The sequence below is a fragment of the Melozone crissalis genome, unplaced genomic scaffold (genome assembly GCF_028551555.1).
Source record: "Melozone crissalis strain CALT ecotype California unplaced genomic scaffold, PUWL_Pcris_2 ptg000014l_1, whole genome shotgun sequence".
NCBI classification, from domain to species: Eukaryota; Metazoa; Chordata; class Aves; order Passeriformes; family Passerellidae; genus Melozone; species Melozone crissalis.
This window is the reverse complement of record NW_026535792.1, coordinates 10,394,189-10,413,796: the sequence shown is the minus strand read 5'-3', so window position 1 is coordinate 10,413,796 and position 19,608 is coordinate 10,394,189. Positions and strand designations below refer to the sequence as shown.

Genomic DNA, 19,608 nt, shown 5'->3' with positions numbered 1-19,608 from the left:
CGCGCCGCCCCGCCGCCGGCTCCCTCCCTCTGCTAGCGACCGGCCCTTGGCAACGGCGGCCGGGCGGGGCCTGGGCACTGCGCGCCGGAACCTCCGGGGCCGGCGCTGCTGCTGCCCGGAGCGCGCCGTGCTGGCGCCGGGGCCGCCTGCCGTGGGTCCGGCTGGGCGCTGCCAGCCCGGGTACTCCCCGGAGGCTGCGAGTCTGGTGACTGGCGCGTCTCCGGAAAGGTCGAGGGAAGTGATCCTGCCCCTCTGCTCAGCCTCGATGAGGCCGCATTTGGAGTACTGTGTGCAGTTAGGACTTTTACAGTAGGAAAAAGATATGGAACTCCTAGAGCAGGTCCAGCAGAGAGCTAGTGAGTTTGACAAGGGTCTGGAGAGATCTCTTATGAGGAAGGGCTAAGGGAGCCAGGCCTGTTCAGTCTCAAGAAGAGTTCCCTTTCACCCTGACCCATTCTGTGAAAGCTCGGCCTGTTGCTGTGACCAGCGCCACATTTTGCTTTACTCAGTATTGCTGAGTTTACCTGCGATGTGTTCACCATAAACAAATAATACCAGAGCAGCAGTTTTAAAGGCCTGAACTCTGAATCCACAGGCCTTGTAAAGCAATACCTTTATAAAGATTTTTACATGCTAATTTCTGCTGCTGCTTTCAACTGAGTGAGGCAAAACCCCCAAGTGACTAGCTCTGCCTGCCCATCTCCGCAAGGCCTGGGCTTCTCACAGACACACAGATGCATCTACAATATTTACTAGGTCTCCAGGTTTTCCTATTGTTGGTCATTTTACACTGTTACCGTTTCTGACAGTGGGTTTTTGTTTGTTTTTTTCCCCTACAGCTACTGACAAGTCTTTTAAAAGCTGTGTTTGTATTCTGCAACTGTACTAAGGGTGAAATAAATATTTTACCTCAGAAAACCCACAATGAGATTTGTTACTGTGCTTCCTTCACTCTGAGCACTTAAAGGTGCCAGAATGGGATGAGGAACAGTAAGATAGATAGCAAAATGGACAAAGATATACACCAAAACACTGAGTGAATGAGCCTGCGAACACTTTTGAAATGCTCAGTTCCTTGCAAGTATCTGTAGCCATTAATCCGAGGGTAACAGGAGCCACGAGGCCGCCTGTTGGGAGGGGAGCTGGAGGAACAACACACCGCATAAAACACGGGGACAGAGACACCCATCCCTCCAGGCCATGAGGGATGCGACTGTCCATTATTCTCATCTCACGTGCATTTTGCAGGAACCCCGGCAGGAATACCGGAAAACCCCAAACATTTCCTTCGCACGTCGCAGCAGCGTCCCCGTCCCAGCGGGGCTGTGGCGGCCGCGGGGCCGAGGGCGGAGCGGCTCCAGGCCGAGCGGGCCGTGGGGTGCCCAGGGCCGAGCACCGCCGGCGGGGCGGGACGGGGCCGGGCCGCCGGCGCTGCCGCCCGGAAGGACGCGGCGTTCGCCAGCCCCGTGACCGCGGCCCCGTCGGAGCCGCCTCAGCCGGGCCCGCGGTGCCGCCGCCATGGCGGGGGACAGCCCCAGCGCCGTGCCGGTGCAGCTGGTGGAGCAGCCCAGGTGGGTGGGTCGCTCCCCGACCCCGCCGCCGCTTATCCCGGGGCGGGTGGGCGGTGCGCGGGCGGCCGCGGGAGGTGGGAGGATAGGTGGGATAGCCCGTCCTCATGCTCCGGGCTGAGGTGCGAGGAGGTGTGGACTCGTCGCGTCCACACTCGGCAAATTTTTCCCTGACACGACCAAAGACTGCTCGGGAAGCTCCCGCTGGCCGGGGCGCGCCTGGCTCCGGCCCCTTCTCCCACCCACAGCATCCCGGCCCGCCCTGACGCCCCTCGCAGGGTGGCGCTGGAGCTGCAGGAGGAATCGTTCATTCATTCATTCGTTCATTCATTCATTTAGTCATTCATCATTTCGCCTACATCATTTTACCCCCAGAGTTTTTGGGGAATGCTAATTATTCTCTCGTCCTTTTTGCTGGAAAAGCCCTGGAGCAGCGCTAGCCTGGCCCGTCCTGGGAATGGCTGCGGAACCTGTCAGAGCCCGCTCCTTGCCCGTGGAGTTGCGCTCGGTTTGTGCAAGGAACACGCACACACACGAACCTTTCTGCTTGCTCGGTGTGTGCAATGAACACGCACAGGAACCTTTGTGCTTGCTCGGTGTGTGCAATGAGCACACACACACACACACACGAACCTTTCCGCTGCACAAGGGACACTTCTTAAAACGCCGCTTACTTGCATACGATTGCACCGTAAATCTCACGGAAACGACGAGTCCAGCATTTCCAGACTTGGAAGTGTGAAGTTGTGAGGAGTGCCTTTGCTTTAATGCTTCTGACAATTTTCTTCTTGATGGAGGTGCTTGAAACGCAGTGTGTGTCTTGCAACATCAAGGCCAAAGCCTGTAAATAGCCTTTCATTACGCCTGCTTGTAAAACCCACATTAAAAAAAGAGATCAGTCAGCACTTAGATAAACATGCCCTCATGACTGCTTTGTTTGTTGTCTCTTGGTACCAACACTACTATAAAAATATCTGTGAAACAAAGCAGCATTCTAAATACTGACACAAAAAGGAATAAAGTTAACACCTAGAATTCTGCCAACAGATTCCCCTGTGGACTATAATATTATTAATGTGATCTAGAGAAGGGATTGAACAATGAAATGGCAGAAATTGCTTTTGCTAATTGGATGAGCGATATACCAGTCAATGGTAGGGGAGATTATCAGAAGGGGAAATCACACACCTAATACAGCTTTGTAACAGGGCACAAAGATGGGTACTGAAAGATCTGTTAAAAAATATCACAACAAATCATATTTTGTAGCTTTCCATTTATAAAAACCTTATGAAACATTTGCATACACGTAGCTGAACAGTAACACAGCCTTTACAAAGCTGTAGAAACAAAGTAATTGTGGAATTTTCTAACATCTGTTTCTCATTGCAGTCTTCTTACTTCTACTTTGCATTAACTAGGCCTCCAGTTCTAGATGTAGATTAAATGTAGAAACCTTATCAGGGTTCCTGTTACTAGATTTTTGTCAGTAGACTAAAATTTTGCTTTAAGGTAATTTCAAAATTAATTACTATCAAGTTTCTTATGCCTCACTAAAATAAATGGCTTCATCTGTTCTCAGCCCTTGTTTTCCTACTGTTCTGCATGACACACTAAAGTATTCCAACTTAGCAAACATCAGGCAGAAGGTTGGTTCCTTTATAGTTGCAGGAAGTAAAGCAATATGACAAAGTTTATTTGCTTTGAACTTTCAGTAGCACAACAGACACCTCTAAAACCTGGAGGAAAACCTGAAGTACTTTTGCTGGAATCCTGTGGAGTAAATACTGTCATAAGTCAAGGGGATAATCTGATGTTTGGAATTTTAGTTCTCTGTGTATGTATTTATACAAAGATGGGGCATGCCAAATAGGAAAATTGATAAAAATCAAAATCTAAGTAGAGTCTTCAATGTTATGTGAAAAGCAGAAATAACCAGCTTAATGTCATTCCTGAGGTAGCAGAGAAAACTCCACATACTTCAGGAAGCTGAACTGAATTTGCTTCAAGAAGCATTGAAGCTTCCTGCCTTTTATGCAAATATAGTCCTTCTAAATGTTTCTAACCTGCCTTTCAGATTGCAGAAACTGAAGGAGATGTTTATATCAAAGTTTGGATCAGCTCCCAAGTTTTATGCTCGTGCACCAGGACGAGTCAACTTAATAGGTAAAAGAGAAAAATTAACCTTATGTTGTTTTACTTCATCTGTCATCATGGAAACCTAGTAGTTTAAAACACAGAATGAAAATGCTGGTCTTAATTTTATTTTTTCAGAGAAGTTTCTTGTGATAAATGGAAAATCATATATAATTTCCTAGATTTTACTGTATCTTATTATAAACAACTCTACATGGATATCAGTTTTGGAGAAAAACATTCATAGACAGTAGTGATGGTTTTGAAAATTGGAGTAACTTGCCAGCTAATTTTTTTTTTTTTAATCAATTAAAGTTACCAAATATAACCAGCCCCACAGCAATATACATGATAAAGCATAAAATTCTTCTACCATCATCTCTTATTTACTCTTCCATAGAGATGTGTCCACAGAACTTAAAATAGTGGGTGTGATTCACTGGAGAGTCACAATTGTTTTGTGTTTAGGACTTACTTTTATTTCTGTAGCAGCCTTACTTTTTAGATTCTCGGTCCATATTAGGATTGTGTTCTCCCTGGAGCTGAGTTTCTTGCATAAAATAATCCTACACTTTTGAAGACCTAGTAAAAGGATCCTGAGAAACAGAGCTGTAAAAGTCAATTAGTTTATTATGCAGTTGATGTTAATTTTTATCTCAGTGTTGTGTGAACATCTCATATAGACTAAATGGACAGCATATGGTAACTGGGAATTAGTCCCAAGGGAGAGGATGTTTACTACATACATTTTCTATTTGAATGTTACTTTATGTGTTGTATGCAACTGTATTAATAATTATTTAAATATAGTAGTTATCTTCTTGGAAAAAGGTCCAGAAATTGTATGTACATGACAGTTCTCGTTCTTGGACAGTAATCTACATGGTGGGGTTTTTTTTAGAATTTTTGTAAGCCAGTGTTAAAATACGAACATTTATAAACAGGTGCAATAGATAAAAATCACTAAAGAAACAAAAAGATTTTGTGAAGTAATAAGAAATGGAAGAAACATACTCCAAACTTTAGGTAATAAGAGTTGAAACTACAGTAAGAAATTGTCTCATCCAGTAAACAACACTGATGCCCTATAGAAATTGTGTTACTGCTATTCTAGAAAGAATTATTACAAAGTATTTTCTTTGTTTCTTTGCTAGGAGAACACATAGACTACTGTGGTTATGCTGTGCTCCCCATGGCTATAGAACAAGATATCCTGATTGCAGTAGAACCTTCACAAAATCAAGTTGTGCAACTGGCAAATACCAGTTCTTTGTACTTGTATGTAATTAATTTGTTTATTCATTATTTTTTATGAACCTCTTCATGCACTGCAATACAGTTTACCTTTTCAGAGATCTGACAGACTTCCATTGCAATAGAGAGTCTGATTGTGTAAACAATTTATTTCAGCAGATGGAATCCCACAGACTGACTCCATGCCATGTCTATTAGTTCAGAGCAATAGCTTTGCAGCTGCTGTCTCCCACCTGTTTGTTCATATTACTCTGTAAAGCCTCTGATTTTTCAATCCTTCTAAAACTCTGCAATTCTGTCCTCCCTTCTTTTATCTCATCTTTCTTGATATAATCTCCATAACTGGCAGCAGCTCCATGTCCCCTGGGGAAGCGAGTGAAATGTTTTGTAATCAATTACTGCAAAAGTAAGGTAACACTCCCCTGCTCTGGAGAACCTGGGCCTGTGTTTTCGCAGCACAACAGCTTTAGCAACAATCCTGGCTCAAAAAACCTGTATACCCTCACTTCCACTTCCTCCACAGCTGTTCATAGAATTAGAGGGCAATTTAGGTTGGAAAGGACCTTTGAAGATCCCTTGTAAATAATCTTGTTGGCCTTCTGCTGAACTCCCTGCCAATGTCTTTCATGTATTGGGAAACCCCAGGACTGGATGCAATATTCCAGCTATGGTCTCACAAGTGCTGAACATAGGGAAATAATCCTGCCACTCTTTTCAACTTCAGGCACGTTTTTCTGCCTCTTTGTCACAGACAGATATTTGTGTAGTTGCATGGCAGTTCAGATCAGGTCACTCACCCACATGAGCTTTTGTGGGCATTTTGCAAAAATGAGAATCAGCAAAAGCTTAGTTTAAGCCATTTTTATTAAGCCATTGGTTTAATTGGTAAATTAGTTCCTGAAAGCAGAATGTGTGGCAGCACAGGGACAGGAACACACTGTCAAAAGTGGGAAATACTTGAGCACCTATTCCTGCTTGAAACTCAGTTTGTTATAAACATATTCTGAACTGCTGCCTGTGACTAAGACAGTTCAAAGGAATTTGTACTTCCATGCTAAGTATAAATACTCAGAGATTTTTCACCTTGTGGAATATATTTTCACATTATAGCTGGGCTGAATTAAGAGTTTGCCACTGGCAAAAAGCAATGGCTTGGCTTCTTTTACCTCTAGTCTCCCTGTACCTGCTTCTAAGATCAACTCAACCTCTGCCTTTTAGCAGGTGTAGAGTACTTGTTTGATCTTAAGGTAAAGTGCACTATTCCCTGTTTTTTGCTTGGATAATTTTCTGTCATTTTAGTGAATTGCCATGCACTCAGCACTAAAGCTGACTTGGGGTAAACAGTGGGAACAAGCAGTGGTGAACAGGGAAGGGAAATGGAAGGTGTGCATGGGACCTTTCCCTGTCTTCAACTGCAACCTCCCACCAGGGCTTAAGCTGTGTTGCAAAAGCATTCTGCAAGAGACAATGGCTTCAGAATTACAATAGTTTTAACTAGGACAAGTTGTAATAGTGAACACAAACTAAAGCAGTAATGAAAAGGTAAACATTTTCACTTGGTCTTCAAGCTTTGCTGCCTTATATTGCAATTGAAATGGCCCTCTCAGGACAGTTCCACAAAATGTAGAATTACAGCTTTTGAATTTAAATTGCACACACTGTCATTGTATTTTTACATCTGCCCTAGTTTCAGTTTAAAATCATATGCTTTAAACCATAAACCAAGAAAAGATCTCATAACACAGCATTAAGCATCTTGGTTTTGTTGAGACACTGTTGCTTACAAACAAAGCTAAAACATGTCCATAATTTCATAACAAAGAAATATTTTTCAACACTTTGAATGTTACACCACACAACAAAACTGATGACAGTATGTCTTTTTTTTCCCAGCCTGTTGCACTGGTGGATTTATGCCTGTGGTGAATGTGCATCTATAGGCCTTTGGTGACCAAGGACTAACCAGAATCCTCTGTAGAATTACAATTTCCTGTTTCATTCTTATTTTGTGAACTGGTAAAATGTGGAACAGTTCTGTAACACTCTTCCACCCTGATAGTTCATGTTAACTTTTAGTAGAAATAGAACAGAGAACAGCTTGCTAGAAAAACACCTGTTTGTTTTTTATCATAAATTATCTCAACTGATCTCATGCCTTTTATGTTATTGGGACTAAAAAGGTATTCAAAACTTACATTCTTTTGAAGTTCCTGATACCTTCCCTTCACAAAACATCTTTGTAATTGAGAAGTATGTGTAGAGAGAATATCTGACATTATACTTTTCAAAGTGCCTTCAGAAGTACCAGAGGATGGTAATTACCAATCCGTTTCCATCTCACGACAAAACCTGAAAGTTTTGTTTGTTTGTTTTTAAATCAGGGTATTTGTACAGAAGACTCAAACAGATAAACTACCAGACTGACAAGACAATAAGGTTCTGTGAGAAAGAGCCAAATTGATCTCCCAAAACTAAGGATTATTTACTTTTCAAGCAGTAAAAACCACCTCAGACACACTACTTAAAAATCCTATCTCTTCTAATTATACAGAAAAATTGAAGTTTTTATGTCTGGTTATGGAGAACTGGCGTTTTTCCCCCAAGCATTCTTTAAAACAGAAAGGCTGGAAGAGACAATATAAGAGTATTTTTATCTCATGGGTATGTTTTTCCCAATATTTTATTTTGTTATAAAGTTCTGATCTTAAATGGCCTAATTTTAAGTAGGAGGTTCAAAGGCAAGCCTAAACATTCACTGATTTAAGATAAAGCTTGGATATTTAAGAATTGTTTTTTATAAAAACTGAATATCATAACAAAAATAGACTTAAGGATTCTGGGAATTTTGACAGTCCAACATTCTGTGTTTGTGTAAATTATGTTCATATAAAACCTGCCAAAATCAAAGCCATATTTTTCTTCCATTTTTTATGTGAGAAGATTGCAAAAAATAGCAAAATGCATTTTAAGAAGTCATTATTTTATTTTATCTTGAGAACCAGAAAATATATAATTATAATATGTGTCTTCTTGTTCATTGAAATTTTACTCTGTCTGAGAGGGTAAAATGAATTATGAAGGTAAAATATTTTAGAATTCTTTGAGGCAAAGAAGACTTAAGATTCCTTTTCTCTTAATCACTTTCATCCATTGCTTTCTACCAGCCTTGTTTTTTACAACAATAATTTAGGAATATTTCAGGAAGCAAGCATAAACAAATACAGAATTTTAAAATCTTCATTACTTATGACAAGTATTTTCTATTTTACAAATGCCTCGTGGGGGGGGTTATTTTATTCAAAAACCCTAAGCAAGTTTTATTCTCTTGGAGATCATTCTAAATACACATGAATCTCAAATTGGAAGAATTTACAGCCATTCTCAAACTTCCTTAGTACTCTAATCTCAATACTCCCTTTCATATCTTTTGTGTTCCTCAGCAAAACCTGGTAATTTCTTACTCTAGCTTTGTGCAATCTTTGCTGCTGCACTGCTGATAAAATCCTGTTTGTGGCACTAAGATAGCAGCTTACACATTAAACTGCGCACCAAGCTGATGCTCTGTAATTAAGGTTGAACTTGAATGTCTAAAGATGCTTTAGATTTGTATAACTTTTTCTCCATGGGTAACAGAATAATCAACTGATAAAAACATCTTTTCACTGGTATCCATTACAAGTATTAATTAGTGTTGTCCTTTTGGACAAAAATAAACCCAGGAAATCAATAATCTATGTACTTTACTAGGACCAGTGTAAAAAAGAAAAATTCCATCCTTTTAGGAGTTACAGACTGTAAGTATTATTTCTTGAAACTGGTTTTATTCCTGTTAAATATTTCCAGGAATTCAGCTGCCTCTGTTCATATTTTTTAGCAGACCTTGCCTTGTAGAGCACATGTTAGTCTGGAACTTCTGAATATTTTTCATTTGATTTCTTGCTGTTCTCAGTGGCTTTGCTGTTTCTGCGTTGGGCACCTTCTGTCACAACATCAAGCACATGAAATTCCTGGATGTTCAAGGGTACAGATTGCCAAAACACTTGCACCTCCCTGAGGCCTCTGTGTGTCACCCATGCCCATTTTGACAGCACCTGGATGTTCTTCAGGAACATTCAAGCTCAGTATTTTTATTACTTTGAAAGAAAGGTGGAGTAGGAATTATCCAGGAGGAAACAGATAAAATATTTAAACTAAATATTTTTGTCTTGTAACATAAATAATAGAAATCTGGAGCATTAGGCTTGTTTTAGTGAAGTGCCATTCAGAGCAAAGGTAATGAAGATGAAATCCTGAGCAGGAATTACCAGAGAGCCTGAAGTTTATCTGTCTCTAGTCATGGTTTGACAGATATGATTATTTGAATTTCCACTTCTAAGAAATCATGATAGCATACACGTACATGATAGAAGGCATCCTGCCTTAATTAAGGATGTCAAAGGCAGCTTAATTTCTGGATTTATTTAATATATTCTTTATACTTCCTCAAGAATTCTTATGCTTTCATCTAAAATAACCATAAAGAAATGATTAATAAAGAAGATATGTAAAAAGTTCAAACAAGACACCAAGCCTGAAAACATTGCACTGAAAACCATCAAGCCAGTTTTTTCCATCAGCAGGTGGCAGTAACAAGCCATGTTTTTCCAAACTAAATTTAATACAAATTAAAGCCTTAAGGTTTTTCTGTTTTTGCAGGGATTTCAGTACTAGTGTTAATAACATCCAGATTAACAAAACCAAACCTCAGTGGCATAACTACTTCCTGTGTGGACTGAAGGGTATTCAGGTAAGCCAAATTCATTTAATTTATGAAATTAATGTAGAAGTAAAATACAACAAGAATACCTATTTACCCTTGAAATGTTTTCCTGCATTCTACAGTTTTTTTTAACATAAAGTTAAGTATTTTAATGTTAAAACTTGAAGAGGAGATATGACTTGGTTTGCTTTAAAATATTGGCAGAGCACTATTTTCATCTCTATAAAACAAATTACAGTAGCAAATAATTGCTTTGGAAAGTCATGATCAAACATTATCAGGATGACATTTCTGGATTTTGAAGTCAAAAGGAATGCTTTCCAATGGAATTCTTTAATTAAAATCTGCTTTGAAAAAGGTTTAGAGGTTTGTTTTTCAGGACATGAAGATCATATCTTAACCCTTTTCCTTCCATGGAAGCATTTAAAAACAATGAACTTGCATTAAAGCTGAAAACCTGTAATTTGTGCACAACAGCTGAGTGAAGCTGATTCATGCAATAGGCAAAAAAAATATGCAAAAGCCAAGTAAACAGCATACAGAAGAAATAATTCATTAAGAACCATTACTCATGGTGGTTTTCAGGGTTTGGAATTTGAATGGGATTTTCAGAATGTCCTGAGTTAAAAGTGCAGCTGTGCAGAAGAGGGCACACTTACAGAAAAGGAAGGAGCACAACCTCCCAGATGTTCTCCTGTCTGCCCACTCCAGCTTTGTCTCCCTGGGCAGCTCCCTCTGCAGCCTGGCCCCAAGACCCAGGTGAAAGCAGGTGCTGCTCCTCACTGCTGCCCTGGGAGGCAGCCTTAACTCCCCATCGAGGCTCCTGCAAATCTCACCTGCTCTTTGCAGGTGAGGCACAGGATTCACAGAATTCATGGCCCTTTGAGGGGAAAAAAAAAGGTGTCTTCTCTGCTTGATGTCAATCTAATGATATTTCTGGAAGGGCAGATGGACTAAACAGTGATGGTAGGTCAGGAACAGGTTGCCTGTTCCAGCCCAGCCCAAATTATGGGTAAATGTGCTTTTTAAAGCACATGAAGTTTTCCTTAGGATAGGCTGTCTAGGTCACCCCACAGGATGTTCCAATAGATAAGGACTGCAGACTGCTGAAAAGCCTACCTCACACCCGCCACTGAAGTCTTCAAAATACAATATTCAGAACAATCAGTGCCACAAATCACTTTATTACAATTCACAGGTCCTAAACCGCCCCCTGCTCCTATGCATAGACCCAAATAAATTACTCATGCAGTAACATGAGTATTTTCAATTTTGCATTGCTCAGTAATACAGGCATTTAAACTGCACTGAATGTAGAGATATAGATTAGGTTTCTTTACAATATATCCTTTCTTATATTAAGGCTTGCATGACCAATTGACTTTATTTATTTTGCAGTCTGCTACTGAGATCTGTTTCCTAAGGACAAGCTTTCATACTTGAAGGTTAATTTGCAAAGCAGGTTTGCAGACTCTGGTACTGGCAGAAAATAAGCATAAATGTTACAGACTTAAGAAAGCCTGAAATACAAGTACTCAGAGGGTCCAGCAGGATAATCTGTTTATATTAAGTTGAGCATGCTATCCTTTTGGGACAGAACTATTGCAGAACTTGGCAAAATCCATTTTCATTTTTGAAACTGAAGTACGTTTTCTATTTAAACATCGCGTGATAAGTCTGCGAGCCTGATTCATATTCAAGACGATCCAGAAACTGTGGATCAGTTTCTGGTTACTCAAGCATTTTCTGTTTATGAACAAGCCTGTCTAGTGTTCTTCATGAAGGGGCATGGGCAGCAATAGTATGCTAGATATGAATTTCCTTTATTTGTAAAACAGGAAATTCAAAATATAATTTGAAGTGATGGTAGAAGACTTTAAAGGAGGCTCTTTGTGTTTGCTGATCTCTATCATTGGTATTTATGGTTGAAGTTGTTTCAGGAGAAGTATCAGAAATCTTTTCAAGATGAACATTTCTTCATGGAAATACTGTTATTTTTTCTGATTATTGGCACTGTAACAGTTTATTGATGTGTAAATTGCATCAGAAGTTAGTTATTCGTATACCCCCCATATACAATGATTTCTTAATAAGTACTGCATGTTTGTTTCAAACTTAATAACAGAGAGAAATGTATATAAAAGTGATTATAAATAAAAAGAAAAAGCAACTAAAGAATATTTAAAAGAGTATGTACATGAGGATTTATGACTTCTGCATTCAATGTATTATCTGTGGTATCTCTCATGTACGTTAGAATATTTTAAACTTCATTCAAAAAATAGCATGCCAGAGAACATCCCCACTGGTAGGTGTGTCTTTGTGACCCTAAAGCACAGAGCTCCTTAAGTACCATTGTGGTTTTCCCAGTGTCAGTCCTGTGGGTGCTTCAGGACACAAGTATCTGCTTTGAAAACCCTGCATGGCTACTGGTTCCCCCTCAGTGTCATGTGGCTCCCTCATACCGCGTGCCAGCCTTGGAAGTGAAGCATAAAGTGGGCCTTGAGCTCTTTGTGGTGCCTAAATGAAGAGCTGTGGAGAAAAGGACAAAAGTAGGGTATAAAAGGAGTGGTAACTTTGCATTGTCACCACAGCAGCTCAAAGCAGAGCCAGTTGCTGCAAAACCCACCCACGAAGCTTGGTGAATTCTTGGGCGTGCAGCCCATCCTGAGTTCTGCTTGGGGTAGTTATATGGCTGTTTGTGTACAGCCATTGCAGACATACCTTTGGCTGAAGCCCCACCATTGGCTTTGTTCTTAAGGAACAGAATGAAAATTTTGCTTTTGTTTTATTTTGTAGATACCAGAAGCAGGTCCTTGCTTCCAGCAATTCAGCAGAAGGATTCTCTTTCTAAGTATCAGATAATTGCAAGCCTGAGCCTGTCTGTACTTGAAACTGAGATTGTTTATTTTTTCATTGTTAGGAACATTTTGGTCTCAATAACCCAACTGGAATGAATTGTCTGCTCGATGGAACCATCCCTCCAAGTTCTGGTCTCTCTAGCTCCAGTGCTTTGGTGTGCTGTGCAGGACTCGTGACACTCAGAGCTAATGGAAAAACCCTCTCTAAGGTAATTTACTGTAAAACACGAGAGTGTCAGCAGTAAAATTCTACTTAAAATTAAATATTGTTAATGCCTGTAAACATTAAAAACACGATACAATTGTTTTTGCTAAGAGTTGTTGGATATAAACTTAAGATATTGCACAATCGAGCAAACATCTTTGGCCAAATTTTGGCAGGATTTGAATTTGGCAAGAAAACAGGCTTACATTAAAGCTGAAAAAAGCAGCATTATTGTAAGCCTGTATCTTGGCCAACCATCAGGTCCATGCCTGGACCAGATGTGCTATCTGCAGGCCAGGGCTGAGGATATATGTGCTGAAGCATGTGGACCACACCCCCGAGGCTTTACTCTCTCCCTGAATGACTTTTCATGGCTTTAACAACAGAGCATCTGTTGGAGGCCTGTGGAACAATTTCTTGATAAATTATGTAATCAGCACAAAGTAGAGGTAAAATTCTTCCATCTGACTCTCCTTATTCTCTTCACAGTTTTTTTGGAACACATATTTACAATCCAAAATGTATTCCTCACTTTTAAACAAACATTAGTCTAAAAACAAACCCCAAGTATGTGACCTGTTAGCAGTACAACTGTTAGCACTGTTTGGCTTGCGTAATACAGATTTCTGGAGGAGTCATGGTCCTTGAAGGTGCCATATGGGAATGGAGTTCTCTCCATTAAAAATGTCTGGTTAAGTGAAACTAGGATCTTAAATTAGAACATTGTCAGGAAGAGAAAAGAACAGATCCAAATGTAACTGTTACACATATTTGTGCCTATTGTCTAAGACAGACATTCCCAAATTGTGGTACAAAACCAACTGAAAGTGGCACATGATGATGGCAGCTGTTAACTCTGCTTGTAACAAGCACTTCTCTGAGCCATGAGGTGAACAGATCCACACAGGAGGTTTTTACTGATCTGTTGAGATTCTCTCTGAGGCTGCAGTTGCAGGAATGCTCTCAGCAGCGAGTGCACAATCCCACATTGCCCAGCTCCCAGGGCTGCCTTCAGGAGCATCAGGCAGGGCTCAGGCAGAAGGGAGCAGGGTTGGGGAGGCAGGGAAGCTTTTTAGGTAGGAGGATGTGGCTGCAGTTACTGTCACCCTGACTGGTGTTGGTGTCCAATCAAAGGTCAGTAAGGGATTGGACACTGTAAGAGAGGCTCTGGTTTGGGAGCTGAGAGCGGTGGTAGATGAAAACACAGAATTGGGGATCCTTCTTGGATGAGTGAGACTGTAATTAAAGGGTTGGAGGTGACTGAATATGTACCTGGCCTGACAAGAAGCTTCTGGTTTTGCATAGATGGTCCTACCACAGGTCAGCACTGTCTCTGATGGTGGTCACCTCAAGAGTGAAGCTTGGGAACAACTGAGCAAAATCACTGGCGTGCACATGTTCAGAAATTTGGTATCTGCACAAACATAAAACTGGCAGAGGTCAGAAAGCCCACATTTTACTAGGTAGTAAAAATCTGTATCTGGAAAACCAGAAGCCAGGTTTTCATTATTCCAATTCTGCACAGTGTTCTTCAGAGAACAAATGATACAGGGTGTATCCTGGGCTGAACCTACACATAGCTTGGGAGTGCCAGCCAGCATTATGCCAGATTTGTTATAAAGAAAGGTGCAAAACTCCTTCTGTCATTTTCATAGAAAATTATGGAAGAACAGAAGGAAGACAGAGACTCCACTGAGTGTCTTTTCTTTTCCTTATGTGTCCTGTTCAATCCTCTTTTTGCTAGTTGAAAAATGTGCTGAAAGTTAAGCTTGTGTCTGAAATACAGTTGGACAAACACAAGAGACACAATTGCACATTTTTGTCAGGAAACCCTGCTGCCTGCAGCCAGATATTTTGCGCTTACAATGAAAAATGAGCAATTAATGTACAGATGAGACTTCTCAATAGCCTCCATAGGAGCAGTTAAGAACATATCCAAGGTTTTGTATGCTTGCATAAACCAAGGAACCTGGTTGTCATGCTTAGGAGAGAGTGTGACAGCTCTGAAGACTGATTGCTTTTGTCCAGGCTTTAAGTTGCCCCAAATCTTACAGGACAGTAAAAACTCATTCAGTGTTTTTTGCTAATTTATGATTTACCATTAGAGACTTCTTATATGTAGCTAAATCCAGAGTCTCTGTTGCACTGGATTTATGCTTAGCCTAGCAGAACTGCCTGGTAAAAGGCAGGGCTAGTCAGAGTATAAATTAGTGCAATTTAGGCATGTGAGTCCTCAGAAGAATAAAATGTGCTCTGGCCACTTCTTGCCAGCTCCTAATGCATCCTGTGCTGGTGTCAGATGGGATCTGTGCAGGATCCAGTCCTGCTGGCTCTGTGTCAGCAGGGAGCTCCCCTGTGGCAGGGAAATTTTAGCTGAGCACAAGTTGGGGCCTTCCATGTCCTTTCTATTAGAAAGCTAAGCAGGACAGTGTATTTTTAAGGCTCTGGATATTTATGTGTTTGTTTATTTTAAATAAGAAATATCACTTTACCCCTCCCATCCATCTTTTTTTTTTTTTTTTCCAAATGTTTTATAGTTGTGAAACTTGTAAATTGTGGTATTTATAAGTAACAATATTTGGTTATGATGGTAATTTTATGAGAAAATATTGACTTTTTGCCCCTCACTAGTCTGATGGACTTTGCAAAATCTTAATGTGATGGTTTGTAGCAGGAAGACAGGAAACTTTTGGCTTTGGAATCAAATTTGGCTGAATTGTAGGGCTTCTGTAGCCAAAGTTATGAAAAAATGACCTTTTACTGAATGGAACATTTATCTGTTTTGTTTCTGTGAAACTATTTTTATGAGAATATTTTAGTTACATGCTCTTTTTCCTGATAAATGTAAGTTTAAAATAGTTGCTGTAGAGTAAAAGCCGTTGAAATTTAGAGCTTTTATGAGATAACACTTCCAGTGTGAGGTTCAGGCCTATGAGATTAAGAGCCAAAGCCCCACAAAATTAAAAAACATTGTAAAAGCATGGCTAGAATTTCATGGTGGCTAACTTTAAAAATAGCACTTTTTTGACATTGAAAACAAAATCAGAAAAAAACATGCTCTCACTAATTGTGTGTAGCAGTCTGAAACAGGGCATTGTTTCAGTGTGCATACAATATTTTTTTAAAAAAACCATCATACACATTCACAATAGTTAGGGAAAATACCAGTTCAAGACAATTCAGCCAGATGTGCAGTGCTAACCAGTTGCAGCAGTGCAATAGCATTCAAATAACAAGATGGAAAATGTAGAATGCAATCTTTAAAAAGAATCCCTTTTTCTCCTCCAAACAGGATACCACTTTAAGGCTGTGTTGGCATCACTCAAACAGCAGCAATGCTCAGAAGTAGTGGTTCTTGATTTTAAAGTGATTTTTATTTCACAGTTACAAAATCAATCTTTTGTATAACTTTTCATCAGGACATGATGCTTTTTGTAAAGGAAACATAATAATGCTCTAAACTGTCCCAGCTTTGTGTTTTGTGGTAGGAATTAATGAGTACAGAAAATCACTTAGGACTGAGTAACTAGATTTACTTCAAAGATGTGATAATAATGTTGTTGTCAAATGTTAGATTGTGTGAAAGTAAGGTCTGTTCAGCTACCTTAACATTTTTTCTGTTACTCCAAGGCTGGGTATCTGTGCACATACTAATTGGGAAGAAGAGATCAAAACTGAATAGGGTTTATCTAATTTAATGTGAAATGCTAAGCATAGGAAGGGGAATCATATTTGGCTTTATCTAGACTGAGAAAAAGCTAACTCAGACAGAGTAAAATAAGGACTTAAACCTAACCTGTAATGGCACAGTGTCCATTGGTTTCACTTTTCCCAAACTATGGCTCAGATGAATTAGAGTGTGGGTGTTAAACATTTTTAAACAGCATTTCAACAGTTACTATACCTGCTACTGTCACTGGTTGCAGTGGGAGAATAGAAAGGCCTTCTGGAATCCTTTCTGCTTGGTTTCTGAAGCCTCTGTATAATAATGAAAGTGCTTGAGTTGAGCCCTTTACCACTCCTAATGCATAGTTGTCTGTGAGTATCCACACTGGTAGTGTGACTTTGAAATGAGTAACTTTTGCTGATAATACTCCTTAGGATTGGATTATAATTTATTTTATTTTCAAAATATTTATTTTTATAATTTATTTTCTTGATCTATCAAAATCTTTGATAGATACATGCTCAGGATAATTATGTAAGAAACCAAATTGTTTACACAAAAAATGGCACATAGACACTCTATTTTAAAATACTCTTAATACAGAGAAATGCTAAAGTTCCTTTCTCTCTGTGGAACTGAAAACCAGGGTTCTTGTTAAGCTTGACTGTATGTTTGTAATCAAGGGGAAACAGAGTACTTTAGAGCAGTGGTAATCAAAGGCCATAATCTCTCATCAACCTAATTGATAACCTTCTATTTGAGCATGTTAGGGGGCAGACAAAGTCAAACTAAGATTGCTGTGCTTATGAGGACATCCAGATACTATCTGACAAATATATTCCCATTCTGGAAAAAAGTAAGCATAATTACCTTGCAAAACATATATGAAGTTCAGCTAATTGGAATTTTATGTGCAAACTGGAAGCAGATGGTAACTTTCAGCAACCTATTCCTAGTCAAGAGGAGATATTAAAAATAAAGGCATTCCTGGTGGTAAAAATAATATTAAAAATCTGAGCATCATTTTATACCTTACTAAATGAAACACAGTGCTTTATATTTCAGAAATTATTTTTATACCTGTATATATGTATATAAAATGTGCAAAGATTGAAAAAAATTACAGTCTAACTAGAGTTGAAATATGATATATGATGGAGAATGTTTCCTCCTTACTGTAAAACACTCATCTTTATCTATAAATGTTTCTTCTGCATTTTCATTCTTGTGTGTTGTGAACCAAACTCTGTAGAATTTAATAAAAAATCTACACTACATTTGCCATCAAATTACCAACATTATTTGTTGTAAAGGAAAGCAGCAGACTGTGTCTGACTTTTCAGATTAACTTGCTGAAATGTTAAGGAATGTTCATTGGGGGACCATTAATCTATTTCCATAGAGGGAGTAAATATATGCACAGCACTTTTGACTGAATTGATATTTAAATACTCCAGTTACTTAAATTTGCATGATGAAGAGAATTCTGGAGCACTGAAAATGACAGTGCTAAAAATAACTTATATTAACAAATGCATTTTCTTCATGGACCTTCCAGTCACAAACAATAAAATTTAAAACAAGAAGAAAAATGCCTTTTTTTAAATTTTAAAGATTAGTTACCATTACTACTGCACTGTAGTGCATAGAAAATCTAGCACACTTAACTTGGGCCAAAATGAACTACATTAAACCACTGAGGCAGATGTAATTTAATACTATCATTTTATGGAGAAGATTGCTTTATTTTGGCTGCTGTCGTTCTGGATTTGTGTATATCAAGTTTCTGTGTAATGTAGGGTGAGCTGTTCCAAAAAAATACTAAGCAACACTAATTCTGTTTTACTAACAAATATTTGCCTGTCTCCTACTCACTAATTGTCTTACTCTTTTAAGGGGTTTACTCTTACACAAGTTTACTTCTTTGAAGGGCTGTGGGAGATTGAAAGGGATTGATCACTGATTTGGAACATATTAACAGTGACAGTTATATAGGGACAAATTCTGTCACAGTTTACACACTGTCCAGACCCATTATTGCATGAGTCAAAATCAGAGCAGTTGACCCTTGGCCTCTTTGTGAGCAAGAGGAATACTAAAGGTGAAACTCCCTTATCTGTCCTCATTCAGATAATTCTTTAGGTTTCTATTTTTTAGGAATTATTTTCATAATTAAATGATCATCTGTTCACTTTCATTATTCCTAGGATATCTAAATACCTTTCTACATTTAGGTCTTCATTCTCATTATCACTAACATCAAACTGATAGAAAGTAAAATAAATGATGGGGCAACAGAGAATCAAGTGAGCTGTATGTGGTGGGTTATAATTTATTAGTTCTTTGACTTGAAAGATCAAAAAGACTCAGCTGTAAATCTAAACCTGAATTTGAGGTGTTTCATATTGAAATATAAGTAGAGAAAAGCACATATTAGTGAAAAGTATCATTTTACTGAAAACTCACTTTTTCCATTAAAAATCCCAAACAAGGTAACATGATGCAGAGCTACTGATGAGTTCTTATTAGAAGAAATCTCTCCATCTAGAGTAACTACACATAAGGCAACTAATAATAAAAAATCACAACCTTTCTTTGTCAGACTAAATTATATCTCCACTGATATGATTTCCCAGATTAGACTCTCTGCATGCTGGATAGGAAATCTTGTGACTCAAAGATAAAACAGATTTAAGTGGTAGTAATTTCTTTCTTCGTAACCCAAGACTGACTTGCTCCTTATCAGGGAGAACCTTAAATTGTTCAAACAAAAAGCAGGGATAGTTAGTAGAGTCTTAGATCAAAAGCTAGCCTAGATCTGCAGGGGGGGCAGCTGCCTGCTAGGGTGTTACCTTCTGCAGTAGGATACATTCTGGACAGACTTTAGAATTAAGCTTCTCAAGCAAACAGCCTAAAAAATACCTTTTGAAAACTGTTAGTTTTAGATATTTCCTAGTGCTCCAACTAACATTGTCTAAAACATGTGAGCAGCTTCCTTAAGTAATTAATTTACATAAATTTCTTAAAGCTTAATTGTTTGTTAGTGAATTGTATGTACTGAGATTCTTCTCCTAGTGATGTGGCTTTATATTGTTTTAATTATGGATATTCTCATTTATTGTGCTGTATCTTTTTTTTGTTGGATAAACAGCAAAAAC

At 39.0% G+C, this 19,608-nt stretch overlaps 1 protein-coding gene across 1 annotated transcript in view; it reads left to right on the top strand.

The window, feature by feature from the left end:
- Window positions 1–1,473: 1,473 nt before the first annotated feature.
- GALK2 (galactokinase 2) overlaps window positions 1,474–19,608 on the top strand; it is a 46,616-nt gene continuing 28,481 nt past the window's right edge. The window contains exons 1-5 of the mRNA XM_054273042.1: window positions 1,474–1,571; window positions 3,646–3,734; window positions 4,859–4,982; window positions 9,654–9,744; window positions 12,641–12,787. Of these exons, the coding sequence (XP_054129017.1) occupies window positions 1,519–1,571; window positions 3,646–3,734; window positions 4,859–4,982; window positions 9,654–9,744; window positions 12,641–12,787 (504 nt within the window). The 5' untranslated portion in view covers window positions 1,474–1,518. The remainder of the gene's footprint in view (window positions 1,572–3,645; window positions 3,735–4,858; window positions 4,983–9,653; window positions 9,745–12,640; window positions 12,788–19,608) is intronic.